Below are 17,223 nucleotides of genomic sequence, written 5' to 3'. Positions count from 1 at the left end.
CTTCTCGAATAGCAATAATGACGGACAAATGTCCGTGCACGCCGCGAAAGGGTTCAATGACCGGGATAGCCGAGTTTTGAGATGTGGCATCGATCAGAATATAGAGTGACCAAGAAACCCCTGTCAAACAAAGAAAAGGATAATAATAGCATAATGCGAGTATTACAAGACTGGCTCCGAACCTTTTGGAGCGCTCTCTCTTCTTCCCTTACACACCCCGCCTGTCCGCAGGTGGCCCCATGATGTTCGCCACCATGTCCCTGTTCCATCTCCCTGGATCATTCTGCACCTTTCCCTTCTCCTTCTTCCCTCCATCTTGCGGGGATCCACCTCGTCCCTTCTCGTTCTCCTTGTCCTTCCTCATAGCAAATGACATGGATCGGCCGAAACCACCGAGCTTGGATCGGTTCGGAGGCGCTGCTGGTGTCGTCGCCGAGACCGGTGTCACGGGCACCGGACTAGCTTGAGATGGAGTGGAAGACACAGGTGGCGTCTGTTGAACAAGCCCTCCACGATCATACCGCAAAGGTGGCGGAGGTTTCCTTTCCTCCGGTATATACTCATTGAACGCGACACCCACCCCAGCGCTTTTAGGCCCATCACGTCGGTGACTCGGCGACCCACGCTTCGAAGGCGGAGATGATCCCATGACCTCCAATGTCTTTGCTCTGTTGCCAGGAGAATTGACCGGCGTCACTCTCTGGGCCGCAGACCGAGGGCTCAGTTCCAACTTGGTCATATTTGAGAGCATGGGCGTACTGAAGTCCAGAACTTGCGCAGGTTCTGCTCCAGGCGGTAAGGGCAGACTATTGAAACTCCCGGAATTGCTTGATGACCTCAATGGTGGAGGGGAGGGGAAACGTTCCTCGTCCCACGGTGCGGGATTGTCGGTAGCCACTGCTGAGACTACATCCCACCATCCTCCAGACCCACCCGCACTAGCCGCACCGAAACTCTTATCGTCCAATTCGATCGGACTGAACATCTGCAAAGGCGGCAATTGCTTCGCCGTTGTATACACTATCGGTTGCTTCGGCGCTATCTCGTCGGAGCTTGTATCACTGTCCGATTCATCATAAGTACTGCGTCGACTAGGCATACTGAGGGATCGCAGGTGTTGTTGGCGCCCTGCCGCGTTAGCAGGTACGCCCAAGGACGATGAACTGCCTGTCTCAGGTCCCATCATGACTGCCGTAGACTTCGTTCGACGGTGGATCGATGGTTGAGAGGAGAAGGACACGGTTTGCGCGACTTGCGGGGAAGAAGCTGGTGTATTCGCCACTTGCTCTTTCATCAAGTTGAAGATTCCCTCGTACGATCCGTCGGGGAACTGCGCACCGCGTGAGCGCTTTCCGACTCGCTAGCCAAGCACAACTTACCCTCTTTTGTACACTGTCAATGAGATCAGTGATCCACGCGACCATCTCCTCACGAGTGCCCCTAGCATTCTCCACTTTCTCCTTTTCACTCTCTATCAGCTCCTCCAGTACGACCTGCGCACCAGCGTCGTCCAGGCGCGGATTCACATACAACGCTGCGGTGGTAGTCCCCACTGTCGGTTCTCGGAACGGCACGTCGTCAGGATCAGGCGGGGCGGGCAGGATGTCCATGTACGGTTCGATGATGGCAGGAGGAAGAGGAGATTTGGGCAGCGCGAACGTGCGGCGAAGTATCAAGAATATGGGCAACAGAGTCTGCCCATGTGGTGATGCAGTATTTTTGGACACCAAGCACAATGCTGCTTCGATCTCCCCTAGATCTTTGCCCAGCTGATCGCGTCCCGATTTCGCCCATTTGCTTTTCGCCATATGTTCGCGCTTCTCTCGAGTCAGAAATTCTGACACCAGCTCCAGAGTGTAATTCGCTAAAATGTTGGTATCTGGAAGAGGCGATTTTGCAGGTCCACTCGGAGAATGTAGTGGCGGTGGGAGCGCAGATAAGGGGGTTTGAGGACTCCCCGCAATGCCATTGCTTGTAGGACTAACCGCTGTCCCCTTGCGCGATGAAAAATAACTTCTCTCGGCTGCCGGAGAGTACGTGTTGGCACCCGGACCAGCAAATCCGCCGGGTGAATGTGACTGTATGTATCCAGAGGCAGCTACCGTACCACCAGCGTCGACCTCCTTGGCCAAGTTTTGTAGCGATTTGATGCAAGCGGATTTGGACGGAGCGGGTAGTTGGATGGGATATACGGGGCGTAGCGGCAAGAGTGTCCTAGCTTTAGCTGATCGGAACGCTGGTCGTAAAGCCGGACGACGAGGCAGTGTCTGTGCCGATGTCAGCGATGAACGACCCTCGTCCATCATCCCACTCACCAGACTTTCCACGTATTCAAGCTCCTTACCGACTCCCCAACGCCCTTCCCCAGGTACCCTCCGCCGTATGTGCTGCACCAGTGTTCTTTCCGCGTCTCCCAAGGCCAACGAGAGCAGCTGAGTTGCCAATTCTTGAAGGGAGAAATACGATAATGACATTCGAAGAGAAAGGATCAAAGTGAGTCCAATTTGTTGATTCTCATTGAGTGACTGCGTTTTGGATGATCTCGATGTGGGATACGCATCACGAGATGATGACGCAGACATTGGCATGGAAGTCATAGCCTGCTTGGGACTAGTCGAAGGACCGCCTGTCAAGCCGTCTTCGATTTCTCCCAAGCGCTTCCCAATCTCCTCAAACCCGTCACGTCCAAGTGTGCCTTTGCCTCCCCGGCCAGACTTCTTCTCTTTCAGCTTGCCCTCGCGAGCCAGAACGTACTCCAAGATGACTTCGCGCGAGTTTTCCAGAGAAGGAGGAGGCTGTGAGAGCAGGTGGTGTAAGATGGTGAGGGGTGAAGCGGAACGAGACAGCGGGAAGGGACCCATGGGTGGGGTCAAGTCGGATGGTTGTGGGACATTGGTCATGTATCGTGCTCGGTCAAATGCATATGCGAGGTGAGGGGGAGTCTACAATAGTGTCAGCTGCACTGGACAAGGAACCAGTATAGCTACGCACTCACCCTATCTTCTAGCTCAGCTAGCCCCACCGACACGTCAAAGAGGGTGTCCCCTTTGGTGCGTCTGTGAGCTATCCATTCTTCCAAGACATCCGTCGCATAGTCCGTCCCAATTTGAGCGGAAGACAGAAGGGTGACGAGGTGAGGAGGGATCGTCGAATGACCCATGGTGGCGAGCGTTCTCTTTTGTGTACGTGACTGTTCTCAAGTCGGCTGGCGGATGGCGACTAGATGACACCGGCCAACATTGGGATGCAATGTCCGCGGAAGACGATTGAAAGAAAGAAACAAGGTGAGCGGGACGAGACGATGGTTTGACCCGTCGACGCGGCTGAGAGCGAAAAGCGAGGAATTGGGCCGAGTGAAAGAAACTTGAAAAGACAACGACGGGCGGTGTTATGCAGCAAAATAAGTGGGGTACAGCGTTGAAAGATGCTTCTCGGGCTGGGTGGAGATCAGTACACGTCCAACTGATGCTCGTTCAAGGGTCGGAATGTGATGGTGATGGGGAATGCGATGAAAATGATGAGAGCAACGTTATACGATATGCGATATGCAAGGTCGGCGTGCCAAGCGAGAGACGAGTGCTAAAAGAGAAAAAGAGGGGAATAGGGGGGTTCTTCAGGCACGGGATCAAAATAGGAAAGCATCAATTCACAAGACCTCCACTCTGCTGATCCACACACACACCCCTCTACAAATAGTTGATTGACGATTCCACTCTTAAACCATTCACATCACATCCCTACTCCTCACTAGTCAACGTCACTCCTCAACCCATCACATCATGGATCAACCACGCTCACGATTGCCTCGCGCTGCCTCCAATCCCACCATCAGACCTCTGTCCACTGCTGCCCTCCCTCAACCCCGACTCCCGCCGCCCACACGACCGGGGAGATCACCGACCATCTCACGCCGGCAGGCTGGTATCCCTCTTCGTGCAGACTCCCTCCGCTCTCGAGCCACTACCGGGAGCAGTATCAGTGTCAGCAAGCCCCAACCCAGACCCAACGCTGCATCGTCAGTCCTACCCGATCACCAAAGGTTGTTACCCAGTCGATCCACTCTGGACCTATCAAAAACCAGTCATGCCAGTCCACTCGGTCCGAAAAGCACTGTAGTCTCCGCGGCTCATATCACCTCCTACTCGAAAAATGGCCCAAGTCATGTCACCAAAGCAATCCCGCATGAGGGTGACACCAGACAAATCACAGAATCAACTCGTGCTCGTGAGCGAGTGGCCGTCCACAGGAGCGCATCCAGTGTCAATTTGTCGACACACGGCAAGCCAACCCAGCGGCAGAACGATCCTACCAAGTCAAGGAACGAGGATGGTGGAAAGTCAAGGAGAGCAATGGGCTGCACGGACCCCATCAAAGCACTCAAAAGTTTGTAGTCCCAGCTTGTCGTCCCTCCTATCCCATATCCCTTCAGTCTCGTCCGGTTTTGACCTATGGTAAGGACCACGTACTGATATGTTATACTCTCCAGGTCCATTCGTCCACACACCGTCTCAAACCCCACTTTCCAAGCCCTCACTCATTTCAGATACACCTTCTGTTCCTAGATTCTCGCCATTCACGATGGGCTCTCCGACTCGACCCATCCTTTCCACCCTTGCCCAGACGCCCGTCTTGCCCCGCCTATTTACAGCTCCTTGGACGAACACCAACGAGCCCCATACCCAGATCAAAGATACCGAGTTGCCCTTTGTCGAAGACGACGCTGAACCAGGAGATCTGAGTGGGTCTCCGGGCTATGGTCAAGGGACAAGTCGATTTCATCCTCCCCTTCCTCCTCCTCCTCCTCCTCCTCGTCGCTCCCCAGCGGACAGTACTTCCAATCCATCTCGAGATACACAACATGATAGACCCAACTGGCAGATTGGACCGGATCATGCACGTTGCCGACCACTTCCCGCTCCAGGTACGGCTCCGCCACCACATTCTCCGCTCGGTAAGGCTTTCTCGGAAACGAGTCGAGAGTTGATCAAGGTTAGAGAGGAGAGGGATGAGCTGAGGACACAGCTGAATTGCAGGCAGAAGGAAGTGGTACATCAAGCTTGGGGAGAGGTGATAAGAGGTACAGAGGCTGAGTTGGAGAATATCAAGAGTTTCAGAGAGACGCTGGCTGCCTTGAAGATGCAGATTCTTAATGGGGAGTAGAACTTCGATGTCGATGGCTGGACACAAGGCATACTGTAGTATATGACATTTACAGATTGTTTACTATAGGACGCTGTATCATATCTCGTACCTTGCCTATGACAACAACGCTTGTACAATATGGCTTACCCTCAACTGTCTCAGATCGGTATATGTCTGACCACATCCCACGAAGAGGATAGGTTGACCCGTCACATAAGTCATCGAAAGTGCCGCACCGACTTTATCGTCCTACACAACAGCAAAGCGAACCCGAAGCGAATTAGCTCCAGCCCTGAGACTAGTATGCGTTCTTCACTCACAATGGTGTCGAATTTCGTGAGGACGATCCCGTCAATACCCCTCTTTCGCATTCCACCTCCACCGACACCTGAAAAGTCCTTCAGGGCTCTATCAAACTTCGTCAGTTGGTCCACTGCCTCATTCCCGACCAACGCCTCTCCGACGAAGATTATCTTGTCAGGATTGTTCACCGTGACGAGCTTTGCCAACGCTCTCATCAACGGTTCGTTGTCTTGCATTCGACCCGCTGTATCGATTAAAACGACGTCGAAGCGGTACTCCTTGGCTGATGCACGAATGCAGATCAGCATCGCTTTACTAGCCGAGATTCGGTTTCCACTTACCGTAAGCAATGGCATCTTTAGCGATACCCGCAGCATCTTTCCCATATCCTCTTTCAAACAGCTCAATCTTCTTCTTCCCTTCTCCTCCGCCCATTTCATCTCCCAGCGCTCCAAGGTTTCTCACGTGCACTCGCAACTGTTCCACAGCTCCAGATCGGAATGTATCACACGCCGCGATCAATACTCGCAGACCGTTCTGCAAAAGCCAGAAGCAGACTTTGGAAAGATTGGTAGACTTGCCTACACCGTTGACTCCGACGAATGTCAAGGCGTAAGGATCAGGTGGTGAGTCGGGTGATGCGAAGGAAGAAGCGGAGCGTTTGCGTTGAATCTCGAGGAGGATATCGGTCGAGGTCTTTGGCGTGAGGACACGCGTCAAAGATGTCGACAAGGCATTTTGCACTTCTGACTTGACACCTATCGACGGGCATTGTCAACACGACCCAAACCTAGAACCAGACCTCACTCACTGTTCAATCCACCAAGCTTCTTGCCCACTAATGCTGATCCTACACTTTCGCACATTTTCTCGGCAATATCTTTTGCCACATTTTTGCTCATCAGATGCCTTTCCATCTCGACCAGAACGGGCTTCAGATCCTCCTCCGTTAACGTCTTCTTTCCTGTCAGCCTTGAGAGTACATTACTCCAAGCGGTGTTTGAACTTGACACCTCCTTGACATCCTCCGTGAAAGCCAACTTCTTCGTACCCCTAGCGAGAATTTCCTCTTCGGAAGGTAGATCGTCGGTCTTGAATGCCGACCCGCGATAGTCCCAATCTGCCACCTCATAAGCGCCTGAAGAGGTCCGAGTTCCAAGAGCTTCGTTTGAGACCAGTCCATCGACATCGACAGGCGGCGCGGGGGCTGTTGAGGCTGACGCATCCGCCGGCGTCGAGTAATCGAGGGAGGCCATATCTTCAGCTGTCACAGGAGAGTCGCCCCACTTCCTCATTAGTTTGGCAGAGGCACTAGAAGGGGTCTTACGTGAGGGGGAAGGCGATGGTGAAAGACTACGATCGCAAGGTTGTTCAGCTATAGTGTACACGAGGATGTCATAATCGATCGACTCACCCATCACCACGTCCCCCACGTCCACCCTTGCCTCGCCCGCCTTTCATCTTATTTTTGAGAGCTTGCACATTCTTGGCGATTTCCTCAGCGGTGACGGGTGTTCCTCCGTCGTCCGACAGGGCGGGAGCTTTGAGACAGTCAGTACTGCGCATGGATATGTCTACAAGTGGTAACTCACTTGACGCATCGGACGCAGCATTGAGCTGGGCTTGCCTGTGCAGCGGTACCGGGGTCCTAGAGCTCTTCTTGGTCTGCAGAAATTTAGCCCTGTATCTAATACGAGTGAGGAAAGGATTCATCACTCACTCCCTCACAGGATTTGAGACACCTATCGAAGATCAAAGCCCATCTTTCCTCTTCAAGTTTCTGCTTCAACAGTCGTAAAGCTGTGTTGGACGCCGAAGAGATGACGAGCGATCCGGAAGTCAGGACATCAATGAGTGGTTGTAGGTACGGTTGGAAGAGGGATATGAAGAGCTGTTTGGTCCGTTGAAGAAGTTCAGGGATGTAGGTGAGTGGGAGGAGAGCCGGGAAGACCACCTGTGAGTGGCGATGTGTATGTCAGCTCTGTAAGGATCATCAATGGGCAGGAGAGGCTGCTGGATAGCACGAATGTACTGGTAGAGAAGGGCAAGTGGACGCTGTGAGGCGTCGATTATCAAGAGAGGGGAGAAGGGCATGGTTAAGATGAAGTATCTTGACGCACAACAAACACCAATCCCAGACCATTCTCCATGGTGCACCTCACACTGTATCCGTCCTTCTCGAACCCTTCATCCTCCCCTGAGCTCCTCGCTTTACCCTCTATGAACGCTTCTTTGATAAGGGCGTTGACAGGCGATGAGGATGATGAAGCGAGGGTCTGAAACGTGGGTGTGAAAGATCTTGACCATAGAATGAGGCCATCTGCGAGGTAGATAGGTCAGCTGTGGTGACACATGCAAAGGGGAAGCCACCAAGAGGCAGGAGTGAAGACTGCCAAGTAGGATTTTCGAATGGGGGAAGGGATGCGAGGACTGACTCTGATGTGAGATGGAGACGTGATCTAGCATGTTGGTCTGATGATCCGGCGAGCGGAATGTGAGAGGCCAGAGGAGAGTTAGGCGGGTCGAGCAAGAAGGCAGGAAGATACAACAAGAGAGGGGAATCAGATGTTGCAAGGATCATGCAATGTCTTCCAGGGCCAAGCCAAACCGAACACGGGTCTGTCCCGAATATCCCAACCTTTTCTAATCGTGTTACAGAGCCGTCGTATAGCGGGATCAAATCAACAATGCATTTTGTAATGGGCCGCCCTCCACTCTGCCTCGCCTCAGCTCGACGCTTCAGCAAAAAGTCCCAAACCTGTCTATATCATTTCACTCATACTCCTTCTCGGACTTCAGTCACGCCATCAACATACATCGACATGTCCGCCCTCGCCCGCTCGCTTTTCCGATCAGTCGTGACGGAGACCTCTACTTCTCTTCGTTCCGCCCGATCAGCGTCTGTCGGTGGAAGACGATCGTACGCTTCGACACCAGTAGTCCGAGCTGTCGTGAAAGATGGACCGGTACTTAGTCAGACCAATCGTGCGTCGTTCTCCCTACTTCTCCGTCTGGCTCCACTGATTCAGTTTCGTATGATGATGATGTAGGTGCTGAAGTGACGCTGAGACGATTCTGGAAGACTGTGAACATCAAAGAAGATGAATCAGGTTTGTTTCCTCAGCCCTCTGTCCGACCATAATGGTCATTCCCTTATCTAGCTCCCTCGCCTCGGAACTGGATGGCGATATGTGAGTGTAAGACACGCACTAACCGACTTTTTGTCCCCCCAGGTAACTTCATCATCAACCTCGATCATCGAGCGCTGAAAACTCCCGGAGGCGCCAAGCTCGTCTTGCCGTCCGAGAGAAGATTGTTAGCGATGCTGATCGCGAATGAGTGGGAGAACCAGGACGAGGTGCTGAAGCAGCATGCGCTTCCTGTGGTGAGTGCTGTGGATTGATCGTTGACGTCGCGAGATAGGGGGGCATTACTGACTAGCCGCCATCGCTCAGACATCACTAGCTTCTCGAGCGATTGACGGATTACGGGAAGGTGCCATCAGAGAAGGTGTGATTGATACGTTGATGCGATATCTCGATACGGACACGATTCTGTGAGTGAGGCTTCGTTGGTCTGTTGCGTTTCCCCATATCATCGCAGTACGTGCAACAATAGCTTTTGCCTTCCCTTGTTAAGCCATACCAACATATTTTCTGTTTTCATAACATCACAGTTCAGATCGAGCTGACCCACTTTACCCGACTAGATTTCCCCACGACACCCCCGCTCCACTTGTGCGACTCCAACAACAACATTGGGCTCCACTCTTCACATGGCTCGAGGAGACTTACGGCACCAGACTCCAACTTGCGGAGGGTTTCATGCCCGCAAAGCAGGGTGAGGAAGTGATGACCAAGCTCCGCAGTGTGTTGGAAGGCATGGATGGGTGGGAGCTAGCTGGTGCGTATTTCTCCGTCTTTGATCATTCCATCCATGTGATATGATATTCACAGCTGATGTGGCTTTCGCGCAGCATTCGAGCGAGCCGCCTACGCTTCGAAATCGTTCGTCATTGCCTTAGCGCTTTGTCAAGGGAGATTGACGGCCCACGAAGCCGCCGAAGCTAGTCATGTGGAAGTGAGAGCCCAGATTGAACTCTGGGGCGAAGTAGAGGACAGTAAGTTGCTCCCGGCGATACTGAGTCCTTGTGAGCAGCCCTGATCAATTGCAATAGCACACGATGTCGACTACCAAGATATCAGAAGAGCGTTGGGTAGCGTAGCATGTGCCTTGATCAAGTCATAGCGTGCACTCAGATGTGATGATCATGCATGTCAGATGGAGATCTATAGAACATCGTTCAATTCTATACTAGGCCCGTTGGTTGTTTCAAGTCTGACCGCAACGATTGCGGAGCCTGTAAGAGATTGATTTGTGTCAGCGGGTATCATGGACGAACAGTAACCTCTCGATTGGTCCCGTGAGAGTCTTGTTCCGCGGGTGTAAACATCATCTGCCCCGGATCCACCTGTAAGGGATACGATCCACTCACCCGTCTTCTTCTTCTTTGCTGCAGCGGTGAGGGCATCGTCTGTTTTAGTGGAGGTCTGGTCCTCTCGCACAGTCTGGATGAAAGATCTGATATTGTTTTCCACGGAGGGTATGTCGAAATCGACACGAGCTACGGCTATAAGGGGTGAGAGACATAGGGATGAGTGAGCGAATGTTGGGCGGAAGAGAGCGACTGACTTACGGACTCTGACCAAACCCTGCTTATCTGCTCTGTATTCCATTCTACCTGCTGCACCTCTGATTTTCTCTGCCAGCTCTTCGCCCTCACCTACCAGCCCCCTCTTCGCGACCGGCATCAGACCTTTCGGACCCAAATATCTCGCGAGCGCTCTCGAGACCGACGGCATCATACTCGGCGTAGCCAGACATCTCGTCGGCGAGATCTTTCCGCTCAAGACCGACTCAAAGATCTCTTCGCCGCCGACATAAGCTGCTCCCGCCTGTTTTGCGAGGTTGAAAGATGGAGAAGAAGGTTCGGCGAAAACGAGGATGGTTTCGGATGATCGACGAGGATCCAAGGGGAGTTGGAATGTGCCTCGGATGGGTAACGAAGATTTGTGTGTCTTGGTGGTCAGAGTGAGAGAGTAGGATGAGGATGGGTTGGCGATTTCGAGAGCTCGCAGGACTCGAGCAGCTTCATTCGCGGGCATAGCATCGGGGTTGATGACTCGCTTCTTCTTCTTTTTGAGGCCGGTCTGTCGCGCAGAAGAAGTGGAAGAGGTAGAGAAAGATGCGGAAGGAGAGGAAGAAGGTGCTCGAGTCACCGAGATTGCAGGGTGCTAAGGAAATAGGTAATGGTATACTGGGTGAGCCAGTGCATCGTATGCGCGGAGACAGTCTGACATACCAATGTTTGAACAGCGGTACGAGCAGCTTGACTGCGCATCACAGAAACACTTGATCCGATCATCTTGTCTTCTTCCGTAGGCTGAGTAGCAACAGCAGTCGATCCTGTGTATTGATTGTCCTTTTCTTTCTTGAGCCGTTTCGCGGCGGTCGTATTTTTGGTCCTGTCCGATTTCCCTTTCCTCGCCAGTCGATTCTGTCTAGCCACCGTCTGTCCTTCTCTCACTTTCTTCTCGAATCGGTTGAACCTCTTTTCGAGATGTCGGAAGAGCTTGGTCTGCTGGACAAAGTAATCTTCGAGGGGGTCGAGGGGTTCTTTTGGTCCTGATCTGTGATGTTTGGTATGTTTGGTATGTTTTTCTCCTCGACGTGCTGATCCGTCAGAAGGGGCAGCGTCGAGAGGAAGATGGTTCAGGAGGGAGGAGCGGTTGGACTGATGAGATCTTTGCTTGAGAGTATCCAGTGCGCTGATATCTGACGCTGAGGCTGAATTTGAAGTGGTAGTATCCGACCATAAAGAGTTGGAAAGTTGGTCGAGGTCATCTTCGAGCGATGTATCTTGACGTGGCATATTTATTCCCCGTTGATGAGACCTTGATAAGCTGCCCGATATTCCCAACTCCTACGTAATGATGTGGAATATGCCGCCGGTGTTTAGTTTTATGGAACGAACGTTGGGGGCAGCAGCCAGCCAGAGAGAGAGGGAGGGTGAGATTTGGAAAATCGATAGGATCACTGGAGGGGAGGGGATTGGATACTAACTGACGCATATCTCTCAATCATCTCTTCCACATCATATCCTGCCAACTCTCCGTCATTATCCCTTTCGTCTCTTACAAAATCATCAAAAGAGACATTCACCTCCTTTCTTCCTCTACTCCAGCTACGAGAAAAACCCAAACGTGTGAGTCGTCGTCGTTGGACCTCTCCCCCCTTTTGCTCGCAGCGGGGCCCTTGTCCAATCCATTCTCTCTCACCGCGCAAAGACATGTCTCGCTTTGGTTCTGGAGTCGTCATGGGGTCAAATGCATTGTCCAGGTAGTACAAGTGCTGACGTGGGATCCTGCTTTGCTTGACCTTCTTCTGACCTACGCGCTCGCGATACTTCGATATCCACCTCTTGTCATCGTCACCACAAATCCTTATCTTTACATCTATCTGTCTGAACCACGATGGCACCAACGCTCGGACATTACCCACCCTCTCGACCTCGGACCCCATCCCCTCCTCAACCCGAACGACGTTGTGATTCTATCGTCCTTCCTTTCCTTCCTCACTCTGCTGGCTTCCCGTCGCACAGCGCCGACATGTCCGGTACTCCTCAATCTCAACTCTCTTGGCTCTCGGGTCTCAACACGACTTTCAACGAGATGCTCCCCGAGCAAAAGTTCCTCCGTAAGGTGAGTGCGGGTTCCTTTGTGGTGACCTATCTCGGTTTGGATGCTGATGTCAACGGTCGCGCAGACCTCCATCATCGCTACCATCGGTCCCAAGACCAACAACGTCGACACTCTCGTGGCCCTCCAGGATGCTGGTATGAACATTGGTGAGTAGCTCGGTCCTATTTCCAAAGGAGAGCATTCAAGCTAATCATGTCTCTCTCTCAAGTCCGAATGAACTTCTCCCACGGTTCATACGAGTACCACCAGTCCGTCATTGACAACGCCCGAGCCGCCGCCGAGAAGAGCCCCGCTGGCAGACCTCTTGCGATCGCCCTCGACACCAAGGGTCCCGAGATCCGAACTGGTCTGATGAAGGATGACAAGGACGTGGGTACCAGCCATGCATTCCTTTGTCGGCGTTGAAGGACTGGACATTACAGCTGACAATGTATGCAGATCCCCATCAACGCTGGTCATGAGTTCTGGGTCACTACCGACAAGGCTTTCGCCGAGTCTGGTGATGCCGAGCAGATCTACATGGATTACGTGAGCACTCAACATGCCTGCGCCGTCAACTGCTGACTCTCCGACCCCCGTGTCCAGACCAACATCACCAAGGTTACAGCTCCCGGCAAGCTCATCTACGTTGACGACGGTATTCTCTCTCTCCAGGTCGTCGCCATCGAGGGTGAGAAGCTTCGAGTCAAGTCCCTCAACTCTGGTACTCTTTCTTCTCGAAAGGGTGTCAACCTTCCCAAGACCGCTGTCGACCTTCCCCCTCTCTCCGAGAAGGACAAGGCCGATCTTGCCTTCGGTGTAAAGAACGGTGTCGACATGATCTTCGCTTCCTTCATCCGATCCGCCAACGATGTCAAGGAGATCCGAAAGGTCCTCGGTACCGACGGTGCCAAGATCAAGATCATCGTCAAGATCGAGAACGAGCAAGGTGTTATGAACTTTGACGAGATCCTCAAGGAGACTGATGGTGTCATGGTCGCTCGAGGTGACTTGGGTATTGAGATCCCCGCCAGTCAAGTCTTCATGGCCCAGAAGATGATGATCGCCAAGTGTAACGTTGCCGGCAAGCCCGTCATCTGTGCCACTCAGATGCTCGAGGTGAGTTGAATCGGTACATGGATGTTGAACAATGCTGACGTCTCATTCTCGACAGTCTATGACAGTCAGTTCGGTTCCTCTACCAACCCTTGCCTGTACTAACACATATGTTCCAGTACAACCCCCGACCCACCCGTGCTGAAGTCTCTGACGTTGCCAACGCTGTCATCGATGGTGCTGACTGTGTCATGCTTTCCGGCGAAACCGCCAAGGGCAAGTACCCCATCGAAGCTGGTAAGTGACGTAGTTTCGTGTATTCTGGACACCTCGCTCATCTCTGTCCTTTAACAGTCAAGATGATGGCTGAGACCGCCTACCTCGCCGAGTCTTCTATCTGCTACCCTCCTCTCTTCGACCAGCTCCGACAGTTGACTCCCAGGCCCACCGAGACTGCTGAGACCCTGGCCCTCTCTGCCGTTGCTGCCACCATCGAGCAGGCTGCTGGGGCCATCATTGTCCTCTCCACCAGTGGTGTTTCCGCTCGACTCATCTCCAAGTACCGACCCGAATGCCCCATCATCTGTGGTGAGTGTATCGCACTGCGAATGCTACTTTCATGAAGCTGAATGACTCCTACAGTCACTCGAGACCAACAGACCGCTCGTCAGCTCCACCTGTCCCGAGGTTGTTATCCTGTCTGGTATCCCGAGCCTCGTGGTGTTCCTGGAGAGAAGTGGCAGATCGACGTTGACAACCGAATCAGGTGGGTTAGACTACGTGCCAATCAGATCGACGGCGCTGACCATCGGACTTTTCGATAGATTCGGTCTCAGGGCTGCTCTCGCTCTCAAGATCATCAAGGCTGAGGACACTATCATGGCTGTTCAAGGATGGAAGGGCGGTCTCGGCCACGTGAGTCTCCTGCAGCGCGAGAATGTATTCGATGCTGACGGATTTTATGTCATACAGACCAACACCCTTCGAATCCTCTCGTGAGTAGTCCGCCGAGACGAGTCGGCTGCATGAGCTGACTTTCGACGGCGGTAGTGTCCCCTCCGACCCCGCAGACCTCGACCTCCACGCCATCGAGCGTGAGTAGAAAATTGATCGAGAATTGTCCAAGATGGGCGATCTCCGTCTGAACCTGTGAAAGAGCTTGACACGATGGGTTGTGCAATACATAAAATGCTTTCCGTATGATTGTGATATGATTCCAGGAAGGTTGAATTAGATATTATGCACAATGAAAATGTTTTGCTGTATTTTGATCCTTGCAATCTCCACGTGGTTTTGCGTCACTGGTTGTCATCACTCGCCACTCGCTTTTGGCCCCCTCCTGCCAGCCGAGTTTCAGAAAACACACACATCGAAAGTATCATTCAACTCAAGCAGTTACTTCATCTTTTCGTCTCCTCAAGCTCACCTTGAGCCGCCAATACAGCAGACTCACGAGATTGATATGACATCTCTTGCCGCGAAAGCAGTCACAGTGAGTCCACACTCACACCCGAACTCTGACCCTCGCGACCGAATAAAAGACTCACTTGTTTTCCACCCCGCTCGCGTAGAAAGTCCTCAAAGGTCGTGTAGCACAACAAGCACCGGCTGATCCTCATTATGAGTTTGTTGTCGATTCGAGAGGGAAGGAGAAGAGGCATGTGGTGAGTGCGTCCTACCTCTCGCCTGTGAGATTTTTCGTGTGGTGCACGTCTCATACCTCTCATTCTACCTGTCTCAATACTGCTTTGAGGGTGGCTTCGATGTTACTGCCCGCAACTCTCTTGCCCAACTTTGGGCCTGTTCGCTGACGATGCTTGTTCGATGTGTTTCTCGTAGCGCCCCGTTCCTCCTGGATTGTCAAAACGCGATCAAAAAGCTTTGAAGAAGATCAGGAAGAGAGCACATTATCTGGATAAAGGCATGAACCTCTGTGGTTTCAGAGTCGGATGGACCTTTTTTATCGGTACGTATATGGAGGTCTCTCGTTCTTCTCAGTCGTGTGACAGTCTCGGTCAGTTCAGGATAAGAGGGAGTTGTGCGAGTCAGAAACATCTCCCGAGCTTTATGATCGCTCATTAGCTGATAATTCGGTGTTTCTGTAGGTATCATACCGGGTCTAGGAGACGTTGCCGACGCGTCACTCAACTACTGTTTGGTGGTGCGACCATCGAAGAAATTGGACATCCCACAGAGCCTGTTGACCAAGATGCTGGTGAACAATGCGATCTCAGCGGGACTAGGGTGAGTGGATTTCTCCGGAGCGAATCATCGTTCGATAACAGAGCGTACTGCTGATCTTGCTTCCGCATCAGTCTTGTGCCTATCGCAGGTGATATTGCTCTAGCCGCTTGGAAAGCCAACACTCGAAACGCACATCTGTAAGTCCTTCCAGCCACGTGTCAACGCCATCTCTATCTGTACTGACTGATACTATGATGGCAGCCTCGAAGCGTACCTCGTCATTCGAGGCGAAGAGTTCCTCGCGAGTCAAAGACAAGGTCATTCGACGATCACCCACGCCGATGCCGCTGCGCATGGAGTCAGTCCAGATGCTTTGAGAGATCAATTCGGTCCTGGATCAGGGATGACCGATCATGAGGAGCATCATGTGGGTAATGGAGGTGCGGTTCGGGTCGGAGGTGCAGGTGAAGGAGGAGGAAAGGGATGGTTCGGGACGAAAAATAAGTCACAGCCGCCCGGATCGGGTTATGGGAGTGTAGCCACCACCACTCCTGCGGGACTCGGGGTCAATACAGCGAGATAGCTAGATGAGCGTCAATGGCCGGAGAGACTGTGAGGTTGATCAATGGAAAGAAGGTGCTACGCGAGGTTGAGCAGTGGAGTTGTATATACAGTTTCGTATAGTAAAAAGTGTCTCATACGCACACGATGGATAGGGCCAGATTCCTCGTCGTACATACTGCCTTGAATTCATGCATACCAGCATCAGACAGGTGGACAGACGGAACCTGAGAGCTGGTCATATCGATACAGTCTCAACCACGTATCGGAGCCTAGCTCGTCCGACCGAGATCGATCAGTACGCTCCTTCGACAAAGTCCATCGCAACGACATCTAGGACGCCATATTCCTTCCCTGCCTTTTGCTAAGAGGAGTGAAGCGCGCGAGTCAGCGTGAGATGGGATTACAAGAGGGGCAATGTAGGTGATTGGGCGATGGGAGTAGCATTGTAGTGGTGATGACCTACTTTGAATTGCTCGTGGACTGGATCTTCATCGAGATAGTATGCGAGGTCTTCCCTGCTCTAGATATATGAGAAATTCCAAGATATGTACGTCAGCATTGTTCTGCAATGGAACAGCGAGGATCGACTGATCGCTCGGAAATCATATCCCGGCTTTGTCGAGTGTCTGGAAAAAGTATAAACAGCGTGTGAGAGACTCGACCCACCTCGAACTCCATGATGAAACAGACTTGCATCCCATGATCCTTTCCCTCTGTCGACACCTGTTTCCCGCCCTTGGCAATCTTGATATACGATTTCTTCGTCGAGGGGTGAAGACAGACGGACGGAAGGTTGAGGAATCCCTCCGTGAGTTGAGGGATGGTCTCGGGGGAGGAAGTCTTGAAAGCCACTGTGGGGTTCAGACAAAAGTAGGATGATGATGACCTCCGACAGAAAGAAAGGTGACCAGACGGATCGCATATAGTCAGAAAAGGGTAGATTGGGTCGAAGTAGACCGTCGGGCCAGTGGGGGAATTACGCAGCGAGAAAGAAACATGGCGTCAGCAAGGCGTATAGAACACGCACATTGCAAGCCTGAGAAGGAAGAGTGGATGCATGGATATGAGGGTACGGTCCCACTCTTTGCTTCCTGTTAACAGGCAGGGTTTCGATGATGTATAAATTCACATAAGGTCGCATCACTCACCGATGTGGTAGACTGCCATGTCGTCGAGAGGGTTTAGTTGTCGATACCAGATGAAGAAGAGTAGAATATCGTGGAGGTGATGAGAA

At 52.3% G+C, this 17,223-nt stretch overlaps 8 protein-coding genes across 8 annotated transcripts; 4 read left to right on the top strand and 4 right to left on the bottom strand.

The window, feature by feature from the left end:
• Positions 1-208: 208 nt before the first annotated feature.
• On the bottom strand, positions 209-3,160 carry IAR55_004536 (uncharacterized protein; the record flags this gene model as incomplete). Its single annotated transcript, XM_066947634.1, has 4 exons — positions 209-1,330; positions 1,380-2,267; positions 2,316-2,942; positions 2,996-3,160. The coding sequence occupies 4 exons, from the start codon at positions 3,158-3,160 to the stop codon at positions 209-211; spliced, it is 2,802 nt and encodes a 933-aa protein (XP_066802048.1).
• Positions 3,161-3,779: 619 nt separating this feature from the next.
• Positions 3,780-5,160, top strand: IAR55_004535 (uncharacterized protein; the record flags this gene model as incomplete). The annotated part of the gene is made up of 2 exons (XM_066947633.1): positions 3,780-4,383; positions 4,487-5,160. The coding sequence occupies 2 exons, from the start codon at positions 3,780-3,782 to the stop codon at positions 5,158-5,160; spliced, it is 1,278 nt and encodes a 425-aa protein (XP_066802047.1).
• A 96-nt stretch (positions 5,161-5,256) lies between these two features.
• Positions 5,257-7,911, bottom strand: IAR55_004534 (uncharacterized protein; the record flags this gene model as incomplete). The annotated part of the gene is made up of 9 exons (XM_066947632.1): positions 5,257-5,391; positions 5,463-5,728; positions 5,787-6,203; positions 6,257-6,798; positions 6,860-6,986; positions 7,038-7,110; positions 7,166-7,399; positions 7,566-7,765; positions 7,881-7,911. 9 exons carry the CDS (start codon positions 7,909-7,911, stop codon positions 5,257-5,259), a joined length of 2,025 nt encoding a protein of 674 aa, XP_066802046.1.
• Positions 7,912-8,132: 221 nt separating this feature from the next.
• IAR55_004533 (uncharacterized protein) lies at positions 8,133-9,693 on the top strand (the record flags this gene model as incomplete). Its single annotated transcript, XM_066947631.1, has 7 exons — positions 8,133-8,430; positions 8,496-8,555; positions 8,679-8,830; positions 8,901-9,001; positions 9,155-9,348; positions 9,422-9,565; positions 9,623-9,693. The coding sequence occupies 7 exons, from the start codon at positions 8,133-8,135 to the stop codon at positions 9,691-9,693; spliced, it is 1,020 nt and encodes a 339-aa protein (XP_066802045.1).
• Positions 9,694-9,734: 41 nt separating this feature from the next.
• Positions 9,735-11,377, bottom strand: IAR55_004532 (mitochondrial 54S ribosomal uL1m domain-containing protein; the record flags this gene model as incomplete). Its single annotated transcript, XM_066947630.1, has 4 exons — positions 9,735-9,805; positions 9,941-10,075; positions 10,142-10,739; positions 10,808-11,377. 4 exons carry the CDS (start codon positions 11,375-11,377, stop codon positions 9,735-9,737), a joined length of 1,374 nt encoding a protein of 457 aa, XP_066802044.1.
• A 601-nt stretch (positions 11,378-11,978) lies between these two features.
• On the top strand, positions 11,979-14,343 carry IAR55_004531 (pyruvate kinase; the record flags this gene model as incomplete). The annotated part of the gene is made up of 12 exons (XM_066947629.1): positions 11,979-12,206; positions 12,271-12,352; positions 12,415-12,575; positions 12,645-12,734; positions 12,792-13,304; positions 13,360-13,368; positions 13,421-13,538; positions 13,596-13,829; positions 13,884-14,007; positions 14,066-14,156; positions 14,214-14,236; positions 14,292-14,343. The coding sequence occupies 12 exons, from the start codon at positions 11,979-11,981 to the stop codon at positions 14,341-14,343; spliced, it is 1,725 nt and encodes a 574-aa protein (XP_066802043.1).
• A 360-nt stretch (positions 14,344-14,703) lies between these two features.
• On the top strand, positions 14,704-16,008 carry IAR55_004530 (uncharacterized protein; the record flags this gene model as incomplete). The annotated part of the gene is made up of 6 exons (XM_066947628.1): positions 14,704-14,733; positions 14,813-14,905; positions 15,081-15,207; positions 15,347-15,485; positions 15,557-15,622; positions 15,687-16,008. The coding sequence occupies 6 exons, from the start codon at positions 14,704-14,706 to the stop codon at positions 16,006-16,008; spliced, it is 777 nt and encodes a 258-aa protein (XP_066802042.1).
• Positions 16,009-16,281: 273 nt separating this feature from the next.
• Positions 16,282-17,156, bottom strand: IAR55_004529 (uncharacterized protein; the record flags this gene model as incomplete). Its single annotated transcript, XM_066947627.1, has 4 exons — positions 16,282-16,350; positions 16,453-16,509; positions 16,656-16,840; positions 17,138-17,156. 4 exons carry the CDS (start codon positions 17,154-17,156, stop codon positions 16,282-16,284), a joined length of 330 nt encoding a protein of 109 aa, XP_066802041.1.
• Between the last annotated feature and the right edge of the window lie 67 nt (positions 17,157-17,223).

The sequence above is a fragment of the Kwoniella newhampshirensis genome, chromosome 8 (assembly GCF_039105145.1).
Source record: "Kwoniella newhampshirensis strain CBS 13917 chromosome 8, whole genome shotgun sequence".
NCBI classification, from domain to species: Eukaryota; Fungi; Basidiomycota; class Tremellomycetes; order Tremellales; family Cryptococcaceae; genus Kwoniella; species Kwoniella newhampshirensis.
The sequence above is the reverse complement of the archived record's forward strand: the minus strand, read 5'-3'. Positions and strand labels throughout refer to the sequence as shown.